Raw genomic sequence first — 11,638 nt, forward strand, 5'->3', positions numbered from 1 at the left:
GGCCGCTGAGGCCCACCTTGTGTCATACTTCGAAGGTAAGCTGTCTCTATGAACACCTACAAAAACTATACTAATAGTGCGAAGGGGCCAACATGTGCGCCATCCACGCCAAGCGTATCACCATCCAGAACAAGGATATGCAGCTTGTGTCCTGGTTCGCCAATTCTCGCAGCATTAGATAAATTAGTGTGTTCTTGTATAAATAGTCAATTGATGATTTCACAACCTGTCTTTAGTATTTCAGTCGTGACAGTAACGGTATACAGTAACGCTTAATTACATAATTTATGATGAAACTGAAGTTCATTATACTATAACTTAAATATAAAAATATAAAATAATAACGTTAACGTACATGTATAGCGAAAGCGCCAAACAAGCGAAAGCGCCAAAATGATGCGGTGACCAAACCCCCCAACTAAATGTTAAATTCCTCAACAACAAAACATGCCCCATAAAAACGATGAAAGCCAATTAGTGCTAGCTATCCAGGCTATGCAAAGCGACCCAAAGTTACGCCTTCGAGTTGCTGCTAGGATCTATTCTGTGGACCACCGCAAGCTAGGTCGTCGTCTAGAAGGTGTACCTTCACGACGCGATATCCAAGCCAACTCACAGAAATTAACTAACCTAGAGGAGTCCGTCCTTGTTCAGTATATACTCGACCTAGCTGCCAAAGGGTTTCCTCCTCGGCTGTCTGTTGTTGAAGATATGGCAAGTCGACTACTTGCAACACGCGACGCGTCACGCGTTGGGTCGCGTTGGGCTTCAAACTTTGTTAAGCGGCGTGTAGAGCTCCAGACACGCTTTCAGCGCAAATACGACTACCAGAGGGCTAAGTGCGAAGATCCAGAAGTTATTAATGGCTGGTTTGAGCTTGTGCGTAACACAATTGCGAAATATGGTATCGATGAAGCAGATATCTACAACTTTGATGAGACTGGGTTTATGATGGGCGTTATCTCAACTGCTATGGTTGTAACAAGCTCAGACGGGCGGGCAAAAGCAAAGAAGGTACAGCCTGGTAATCGGGAATGGGTTACAGTAATCCAAGGCGTTAGTTCTCAAGGTTGAGCAGTACCACCATTTATCATTGTTGCAGGCAAAAACCACCTTACATCTTGGTATGAGAATAGTGGATTTTCAAGCGATTGGGTGATTTCTGTTACTGAAAATGGCTGGACTACAAACGAGAGAGGCATGGATTGGATTCAGCACTTTGAGAAGCATACAAAGGCCCGGAGTGTTGGTGGTTATCGCTTGTTAGTCCTTGATGGTCATGAGAGCCACCACTCAGATGAGTTTGAGGAGTACTGCAAGGAACACAACATTATTACGCTTTGTATGCCTGCTCACTCTTCTCATCTACTCCAGCCACTTGATGTTGGCTGTTTCGGCCCGTTAAAGCAGGCCTATGGTCGGCAAATTGAAGGTATGATGCAGTCTCATATTTCTCATATTACAAAGGATGACTTCTTTCCTGCCTTCCACGCTGCATTTAACACTACAATGACGGAAAGTAACATTCGAGGCGGGTTCCGAGGGGCAGGGCTTCTTCCATTTGACCCTGAGATAGTGATATCTACACTTGATCTTAAGTTAAGGACACCAACGCCTCCAAGCTCCCGCCCAGGTACTGCTCAACCTTGGGTTTCTCAGACACCAAACAACCCAATTGAAGCTATGTCACAGTCTACATTTATTAAAACTCGGATTTCACGCCATCAAAATAGCTCTCCAACCTCAATCTATGCAGCTGTTGACCAGTTTACAAAGGGTGCATCGCAAATAATGCATCAATTAGCACTGCTAAAGGGAGAGAACCAAAACCTACGACAGGCAAATGAAGTACTAAGCAAGCGCCGGAGAGCTAGGAAAACACGACTACAGCAAGGAGGATCACTTAGTCAACAAGGGGCGCAAGAGCTACAGGATGAGAGGGATGTTGTGCAGCAGGTAGAGCAGGAAATAAGGGCAAGCCGTGGTCGGAAGCCAAGGGAAGAAACCCGTGCCCGTCGCTGTGGCAAGTGTGGTGAGACTGGGCACAATGCGCGCACGTGTCAGATTGTAATAGACACCTCTGAGGAAGAGGACTCCGAGTAGTTTCAATTGATTTCTAATGTTGTGGTAGATTTATCGCAATGTTTGTCGTGAGGGTAGATAATTTTGGCGCTTTCGCTTGTTTGGCGCTTTCGCTATACATGTACGTTAAGTCATAACTAATTGACTACTCTATGATCGATTTTGATTGAATAATATGATATCACTTGTAAATATAATATCACGTGTAAATATAATCACGTGTAATTATTTAACAGTGTGTAAATGGAACTATTATAGTTATACTATTTTCAACTTATACCTCAAAATGCATGTACAGTAACACTTAATAGTAACGTTATTAATATTCGATTGCACTTAAAGCTATTCCTAATAACATATCATGTGATGACATGTGGTGGCCCCCACTTATAATGTAAAAGACTGGACTGGACCGGACTATTATCAGTCCGGTCTTTTAAAGGGACCTCAACTTTAGCAAACAGTCTACACTCTAAAAAAAAGACTAGAATGTTATCAGTCCGGTCTTTTTGTCTCACGGTCCAGTCCTAAAAAAAAAGACTGGACCGTAAAACAGTCCTCACTCAACATTAAAAGACCGGACCGGACCGGACCGTGGCCAGTCTACTCTGGATCCAGCACTCGGCGAAAATTCAATCAACATTTTAGACTTCAGCAAATTTCATCAGTTTTCCTCTTCAAGGACAGCTGTTTGGACAGCTGTTTGTTGGCCTGGTCTGTCGCTTGAATACCATGCTCATTTCCACTCGCTGGCCCGGAGAGAAGCAGAGGTCCCACTCCATTACAAGATTGACATCTTTCTTCGACAAACTCTTCCCTTTCAATCATATTCGATGCATGGCCCACTTTTTTGAAGCTGATCTTGAGAATCGAGATCAGAGATTTCAGCACGATGACTTGCCTCAGGAGAGCGCACAAACTCCAAATGAAATGGACAACTCTGAGGGAACTGACATAACCTTAGTCGTCATTAAGATCAGCTTTTTTCCCTGCTCAATTATACTTTTTCAATAGTTAGCGTAAATTCCCTTCGATATAAAGACGAAAAGGATTGTACCTCTGGAGGTTTTCGGCTATGCTTGATAGACGCTGCAAACACCCAAAATATGAATCCTGAACTTTGCCAGCGAGACTTCGGGCTTCTTGATTGAGAGGTTTCTCGTGTAGAGATGCCGAAGCCCTGTTCAGAAGAAATTAGCCATGGGTCCATTTCTGGAAACTTATTCGTACATTTGCATCGCCATAAGCAGCAGTTGGATAGACTCTGTGTGTCCAACTAAATCGGCCTTGAACTTGGCCACATTCTCCTTTTTACAAACCGCCCATTGTATTTTTATCCAGCCATCCTTCAGTCTCAAACTAGAACTCCCAGTGAGTATCGAGAACTATACTGTCTCGAAACGGCTCTCATTAGCGTGAAAAGACTAGAAGTCGATCCAGCACACCATGCGAAATAAGCTCGGCATGGTGTGCTCGCGCAGGGCGTCGATGACTGCGACAAGCTCAAGAGCTGCGATGAAATCGACAGCTAAGAACCCAAAGCTCATCGTTATCTCAGCGGGTATCGTACTAGAGTCATCAAGTTGTCAGTGTCGGCGTCACTGGAAGCGGTTTGGAGATTGATCTCGAGGAGGCTGGGAAGCGCCGACTGTGTTATGCATTGATTGATTGGCTCAAGCCACGCAGTAGGGGTGGCTATGCTGTTGTCGAATAGTATTGGGTACTCCAGAGTATTAAATAAGTAGTTGCTTTAAGTAGCGTACAGCTGTATGCAAACGCAGTCACAGGCAGCAGCTAAATCGCTACCATGCAGTGTGTAGTAGTCATAAATGTTTAGTTCGTGGATTGGGTAAATAATAATCGCTGCCTTGTATTTGGTATGATATTGTCCAAAAGATCAGATACTAGAGCCCTGAAGAAATGATATATATGCATGCTCCCCCACGCCATTCAATGTGTATAATGATATATAAAACGCCGTTCCAATGCCGCCAAACTAAATCACCAAATGCGCTTAGCAACCATTTCGTATCTCGTGACCTTGTCAAAATCCGTCTGCTGCTTCGCCTGTTCAGCCCATTTCTTTTCCCTCTCCTTCAGTTGTTTGGCGGCCTCCGGGTCATCCTCATATATGATATTCCTCTTCTCCTCCCCCAACTCCACCATACCGAGTCCGCCCAACCGCTTTCCGTTCGTGTCCAGGCCCATATTCTCGCGTATACTCATGGACTCGTAGCGGCGGCGAGAATACTGGAGTAGAAGCATGCCGAGGACAAGCTTGCAGCTTAAAAGCGCGAGGAAGGCTCCGAGGAAGAAAGCCGCCATGGCTATAAATGAAATAATGTCATCAGAGTCGAAGAGCTGCCACGTTCGTTCCACAGATGCGCCCGTGACATATGTCGAGCGGCCTAGAGCTTTGCGAATAAGTATATCAAGATGCTCCATTGCTGCTGTTGTTGCAGGTGAGGCAGTCGCCTCGGATTCAAGAGATATGGAGGTCGCGGTAGATGCTAGAGGCGGCGGGAAATGAGTGGCGACGAACATGTGGTACGTTTGAACAGATGCGCGGATAAAGAGGCAAGACAGTGGGATAACTGGAAGGCCAAGCCGTTTCGTGAGGTTTTGGTTGACGAATGCGTTGGTATAGTAGTCCTTTGAGAGGATGTCAAGGAACTTCTTGTAGATAACAGGCTTGACATTGTTGAATTTTCCGACATAGCAGTGTTTGATCCAGTCGACCAGAACCTCACTGCCGAGAACGAGAAGTAACGGCGAGAGGACCTCACCAGACCAACTCGGGATGATCTTAAAACTGTTTGGGATAATGGAACTGCGGAGGGGAATCGTGGCGTTTCGCAGAGTGTCGGCAGCTCCGCTGGCGGACTGTGGATTACTGAGGATGCTGAGCCCGCCAACCTCGACAATGTTTCGAAGTCCGATAATGATAAGCATCAGCCATAGCTGAAAGCGCTCTACAACGTCGGCACAAAAAAGCTGAAAGAGGTTTTGCTTCTCAACTCGCTTGAAGACTGTCCCTTTGATTTCCACAAATTGGTTGCTGAGAAGCAGTGTGAATAGAGAGTTGGAGTAGGAATTCACGGCCACGTTTAGGGTGATGACTTGGTAGAACAGTGCTGTGGCATGTATAACATTGTACACCAACGTCAAGACGAACATGCCCAGCGGCTGAAGAAGCTTGGATCGACCATCCAATCCCCGCTCCAATGTCTCATCACATACCAGACATTCAAGGATATCTTGCCCAACGGTAGCGAGTAGTCGGTCGCCAACCTGCAGATATTTAGTTCAACCCACGACCATATGATTCGAATAGCTTACCTCCAAAACGTTGTATATAACATACAATTTCATAGCTGCCTGCCCTCTGATGCTATGATACATGCGGCTAGCATCTAGTTGCATCAAAATGATACAGCTAAAGATAATAACCAGGCCTTGAAGAATATCCGCCTTATGATATGGCGATAATGTCGATGGAACAGATCTGGTTCTTTTGTGCCTTCGGCCCCATTCAAGCTTCGTCCTTCTCTCTCCAGAGCGACGGCCTTCCGTCTCCATGCCACTGGCGCCGCTATTATCAGAAAACCTCCCACTTTCACGAGGCCTTGGCGACAATACCTGTGACTGAACGCCGTCCTGACCGCTCTGAACCGGAGGCGGGTGAGGGATATCAGCGCTGGAGCTGTAGCCTCTGCGGCGATGCCATAGCCGCGGTGATCCATGATAAATAAACAGCACCACGAAGCGCACCTCTGCCGCCAGCGATTTGGCCCACCAAGATACCAAAATACCGATAGCTTTTATAAAACGTAGAGGAAGAATTGTGAAGGTATACAGCCAAGCATCAAGACATGCCAAGGTTCCAAATAGAAGGGCAGGTTCTAAATACAAAGGTACCAGTAGAAAGTTCAAGAGCCGTTCAAACTTAACCTTTGCTGACTCGTAGGGGTATTCCTGGCCACGAGACCGATGTATATATAACGGCGATGGCCGCGATGACGCTAGTTCCAATTCAAGGTATGTACTCAACAGTGGAGGAAGAGGGATCTCTTCGCTGGTCTGTGGTAGCGCGGGCTCGGAGGGTAACGATGTTACTCGTGAGCGTCCATTGCTAGCCGACAACTTGACAGAGGTATTTGGATCAAACCCATCGGATCCCCGCATTGAAGGGGGTTGTCTTCGCACCGGTGACATATTCCTCGAGCTTCTTTCTTGCCAGTTTTCACGGCGGCCAACCTGCGGACTAGAAATCACGCGGGAATTTGTGCCAGGGCGTTGGCTCCCAGACGAGAATCCCGATGTGCGAGCAGGTGGCGATCGGATTTGTTTTGACTCGAAATCTTCGAATGTGGGTGGATTCTGGAGGGTCGTCCCTCTCTTTCTAGAATCCGGTTGCATAGAGGCTGGTAAAGGAAGCGAGTCAGGCTGAGATATCAAGCTCTCAATTTCGGAGGATGACAGTTTGCGGACTCCCTCATTAGGCACATCGTTGGCCGTGGAGGCTTCTCTTTGTTTCTTGACCGTTTCGCCCTGGGCTTTGGACAGTTTTGAACTCCGCGATGCCCCAGCATCTGCAACTGGTGGGATAGGAGCTTTTAAATAAGAATCATCCTTCCATACATTATGTAGAGCGGGCGTCGGTAAGCGGCCGACGATATTGTTGCTTCGCTCTTTGCCGAAATCTCCATCGAATTCGGTCTCCGGTGTCTCTGGCGAAATGAGGTACGGCGACGTGCTTCTTGGTGACGGAGAAGGTGACGGCGAAGGAAGCTGGTGACCATCTAGAGCTTGGTCGCGCTGTTGGGGATTCGATGTGAGGTATTCCCCTCTTAAGTCGTTATTTCGAGCGGTGGTTTCGGCATGATTCATCGATTCCATCAACCGGCTTAATTCTTCCCCGCAGTCTGTGGCTGGGATATTAACAGGCATGGCGCTCTATAAGCGATAAACAATAGGTGGCCACATCTATGGCCCTTAAGCAAGGGATATAATGATACAGGCGTGTTGCGTTGAACGTAGGTCGTGGACGAGGCTGAGTGATGTTGATGATGAAATGTGGTGTCTGGTGGCACCTCCACTTTGTAGACGGTAGCCTCGCCTCGCTCGGCCCCCCAATATTAAAGCTAGAACGGCGCAACGAAGGTAACAAAACTATAAAATATTATGAGAGGTGCTATCCATTATTGAGAACTTATATTTAAATTCAGCAAGCCAGAATCAAGTGACTCTCTTTTTAAAGAGTGATCCGGCTAGATTTATTTAATTCATTATTCCTATCATATCTGTCTATGAAGAGGATATACGTGACAGGCATTTGGCTTGTCTCACCGCGAACAGTTCCCATATTCATATTCATTCATCCCTTCCTCTTATTCGCTGTCTGAAATGATAATCGGCTCCTTGTATGCCCAGCCGTCATCCGGTTTGATATCTTTCATTTCAACATCATCATCGAACCTCTCAAACTCATCACCATCGACAGGATCTACAGTTGGGAACATTTCTTCGCCATTTGGTGCTTTATCGGACTCCCATTGGGCGTAGAGAGCATTAAAAAGCTCTTTTCCAAGAGCCCTTCCGTGTTGCAGAGAGACAGCATTGCCGATCTGCTTGTACATGGCACTTGGAGACTGGGCGTTGGGATCCCAAGTAAACGTGTCTAAAAACCCTTGGGCCCTGGCAAACTCTCTGACCGTAAGAATTCGGCGTTGGGTTGGATGCAAGATCTGCAATAATTATATTAGTCCGCTGAAAGTACGGGATCAACAAGTGAAGAATTGCATTTACCTTGCCATTCTCGCCGCCTGGGTCAACGTTTGTCAAGCAAGTCTGAAATTGCTCTTTAAAGTCCAACCGATGGTAACGATTCGGATAGAAGTTACTCTTTGAAGCTCTTTGATTGCGCAAGCATGCCATATCGTGCTCGAGGGGCAAATCGTTATGGTTTGCTTGTGGTCTCATTGGAATGCGGGCAAGCCGCAGCATTGTCTGAGAGCCCCATTGGCGAGTAACATGGTTCTTGACAATATTCCCCTTGACATAACGGCGTACTTCTCGTTGAAATTCTGTAATCGGTCCATAGGCATACAAAGAACAGTTGTCCCCAACTGGCGCCTTCCCACCCAAAGGCACATCAACTGTTGGTATCCCTAATTCCCGTTGGCGTCGAGCTTGACGGTCTTCTCCGGGCACCTTAATTCTCCAATCAAACGCTGGCAAGTCGGAAATTGCATCTCCAACTGTGACTGGATTATGAGGTGCAGTACTTCCCATGGTGAACGTGTTAGTTGGAGCTGAGAGACCTTTGCAGACATGGGTTGGCTGCGGATATAAGGGCAATTTACGGCCCAATAGGGCTCCCCAAAAAAATACTCGTCGCCGGGATTGGGGCGCGCCATGTTCTGCGGCCTGCAGCATATGAAACTGCGCTGAGTAACCCAGAGATGTAAGTGCTCGGAGAATGAACTTCACACTACCTTGTTGAATACCTCCCTGGACACCGGGGCCGGACTTTTTCTGGGTACTGCCCAGTCGATGTTGTAGTAGGCCACGAACATTCTCCAGCAGAAAGTATTTCGGTCGATAGTGGTCCACAAAGGACAAGAATGTCGTCAGTAATGAATTCTTGATCGAGTTGGCCTTGGGGCATCGGTTGCACCCTGAGAAATCCTGGCAAGGTGGACCACCGTACAAGAAGTCACTGGGAAATGTTAGAAACATCTCCTCTAGCAATAATACATATCGACCTTTTCTAAGTTACTGGTGACTCACATATCGCCACGTTTGGGCATAGGTGGCATCGGCTTTCCTTGGAGGTCTTTCATGACGCCAGTTGCTGTTCCTCGTTCTTCCTGGATAGCTCTCTGTAGCAAGGTGTTCGCATTCTCATTGTATACTTTCATATGTGGAAAGTTTCTCTTGAGAGTTCGACTGGCATCAATATCCCATTCAATTCCATAAAGCGTCTCCACAGCACCACCTTCATGCAGCCCAGAAGAGAGGCCGCCACAACCGGCAAACACATCCATCGCTCGGAGCTTGAGACCAGCTTTTGAGAACGTCTCATGTCGCTTCTCCTCCATTCCAACCATTTCGTTTCCGTCGACGGAATCATGGAAATCCTCGGTATTAAGCGGCTCAAGATCTTCGAGATCAAATGTTCTTCTTGTCGCTGTTCCATCGGAACAATCGGGCTCTCTGCCACTCACATAGAATGTATCTTCCAGGTCCTTATATTTTGCGAGATTGTTGATTCTGCCTGGATGCACTACTTGGCACTTTCCAAGCAGCTTATCGTCTACATCGATCGTTTTCCTCCTATTAGTTAGATACAGTCTGCGACTGTCCCGAATGGCATGTTTTTCGCCACTCTTGAATTCAGTTCGATAGTCGCTGTTGAAGTCATCATACCTTCTGAGTATCTGTACGGTTACATGAATACCTTGTACTGAGTCTCGAAGTTTAGAAGGATCTTTCACAGCCCAATTAAATCCCCCTGTGCATTTGATATGAATGATTTGACCGATCGTATGGGGCTCATCGGACGCCCTTGGGAGCATATAGACACAATCATTGAGCTTGTATTTAATACCGTCGTGTGAGAAGCTGGTTGCCGAGCGGTCTTCGTTGATTGTGCCTGTTACCCTCGTAGAGAGTTCATGTTGTATCTCTTCGCGTCTGGCGCAGCAGAAGCACTGTTGAGAGTTCTCTGTGCCTCCAAACTTGATGTTTTCTTCGTGGAAGCTGGCATCTTCAAATCTTACGGGCGTGGTTTCCTCATCATCATAGAAGAATCGATAGAAATAGCAGTTTGGCTTCTTAAAACGGTCGCTTTCTTCTGAAGGGCCAATTTGAGTGCATCTCTCCACATTTACCTTGCCAACAATTGTGCTCTGTAAGGTTATCAGTGGGATCCATAGACACGTGCCCTCTGAAAAACTCACCATCTCAATATCATCGCAGCGGTCGAGTAGAAATAGCTCTTTTGGGCCGGCAGTTTCATCAAGAAATGTGTCACCTCCGTGAGAAAACCATCGGACATGAGCCATGGGGTCCCCCCTCTTATTGGCGAATATGTTGACAATCCTTGCAAACCAGACTCTTGCAGCTGTCTCTTTAATATTCTGTTTCAGTCTGCCGTTGGCAGTGAGGTGATCCCGATCGTCAATTCCTGCACTGCTTGAGACTTAGCAACCGCTTCGACCTGCCGAGAGGAAGTATATCTTACCGCACCGTAATACAATCCCCAGGAAGGAATCGATCTTTGTCAATGAAAGCAGCTCCGTAAAACTTCTTCGATTGTTTCTTGTCCACCAACTTAACTGGGGGTATCAGCTCGACTTTGTCAGTATAATCCCTCCCGGTCCAGCCCTGTTCCCGTAGCTTGTCTCTATTGACGGTCATATCAATAAGACCACCCAACTTGCCTTTCTGAACGTAGGATTCCACGAGACCTCCTTTCTGATTCAGGGCATCATCTCCATTGCAAACCAGTAGCGTCTTCACATATAATCCGCCAACCAATCTTCCGATCCATCTGGTCACGGTTGTATGCTCGGTGGCTTTGTCTACTCCTGAAGTACGCTGGCGAGGTGCACGAACCCTTGACACTCTTGGCATTCGAACACGAACGAATGGTTCATCATCATCCTCTAAAGAACTGTTCTCTGAAGAATTTTCATCAAGTATAGCAGACTTTCCCTCCCCTCCGTAGTGCTCGCCATGTGAGCTGTCATCGTCGATGACTATCGGGCTTCGAACACGTGGGAGTTCTCCATTCAGATTTTCCGTGCTCTCATTATATCCAACGGTTGCACTACTTGCACTTGGAGCTAAACCGGGGTCGGAATCGAGCGTTGGTGTTGGCAAACGGTTTCGCGAAGGACTCAGGTCATAGCCATTTTTCAGTTCGTATATTTTTCGGAGTGTAACCCTCTCATTCCAGCCAGAATCTTTGAGGATGTTGACCAGCTCATCTGCTATTGATCAGTCACTTATATCATAGACTTTGGGAGTGCCCACATACCAGGCTTTAAGTTTGGATGAATGCTGAAAAACAGCTGAAAACGCTCTCGAATGCCGTCGTCGGTAACTGTCTCCATCCCATCATCGATGGCATCTTCCATCCCATCATCGGCAACATTTTCCATACAATCATCAGTGGCATCTCCCATGCCATCATCAGAGACAGCTTCCATGCCATCATCAAAGACAGCTTCCACGCTATCATCGGCGGCAATCTGCATGCCATCACAGGTGATATACCCCATGGATTTTATGATACAACTTCTCTTATCAAGGACAGCCTCTTCAAAGTCACTCATAGACTCCGCATCTTCCTCGGTGGCAGATTCCATATGTTTTTATGGGGGAGTCTGCTTCACTCTGTCGGGTTTGTCGCTAATCCCAGGGGGCTATTGGTCAACACAAAGTTGAATTGTTCGTTATAGAGACCGTGTGTGTGCGCATCCAAAGAGCGAAATCCGAAATCCGAAAGTCAAAATCCCGCTATCGAAAGGGGGTAGGGTGAAGTTAT

General features: G+C 46.9%; 2 protein-coding genes across 2 annotated transcripts; both read right to left on the reverse strand.

Moving 5' to 3' along the window:
• Positions 1-3,931: 3,931 nt before the first annotated feature.
• On the reverse strand, positions 3,932-7,140 carry VC83_01323 (uncharacterized protein). The gene is made up of 2 exons (XM_024465006.1): positions 5,422-7,140; positions 3,932-5,373 (listed from the first exon to the last, which is right to left on the reverse strand). The coding sequence occupies exons 1-2, from the start codon at positions 7,030-7,032 to the stop codon at positions 4,084-4,086; spliced, it is 2,901 nt and encodes a 966-aa protein (XP_024327074.1). The 5' UTR covers positions 7,033-7,140; the 3' UTR covers positions 3,932-4,083.
• A 186-nt stretch (positions 7,141-7,326) lies between these two features.
• Positions 7,327-11,459, reverse strand: VC83_01324 (uncharacterized protein; the record flags this gene model as incomplete). The annotated part of the gene is made up of 6 exons (XM_024465007.1): positions 7,327-7,829; positions 7,891-8,803; positions 8,875-9,995; positions 10,047-10,278; positions 10,331-11,078; positions 11,129-11,459. 6 exons carry the CDS (start codon positions 11,457-11,459, stop codon positions 7,473-7,475), a joined length of 3,702 nt encoding a protein of 1,233 aa, XP_024327078.1. The 3' UTR covers positions 7,327-7,472.
• Positions 11,460-11,638: the final 179 nt, after the last annotated feature.

The sequence above is a fragment of the Pseudogymnoascus destructans genome (assembly GCF_001641265.1).
Source record: "Pseudogymnoascus destructans isolate 20631-21 unplaced genomic scaffold scaffold_3, whole genome shotgun sequence".
NCBI classification, from domain to species: Eukaryota; Fungi; Ascomycota; class Leotiomycetes; order Thelebolales; family Thelebolaceae; genus Pseudogymnoascus; species Pseudogymnoascus destructans.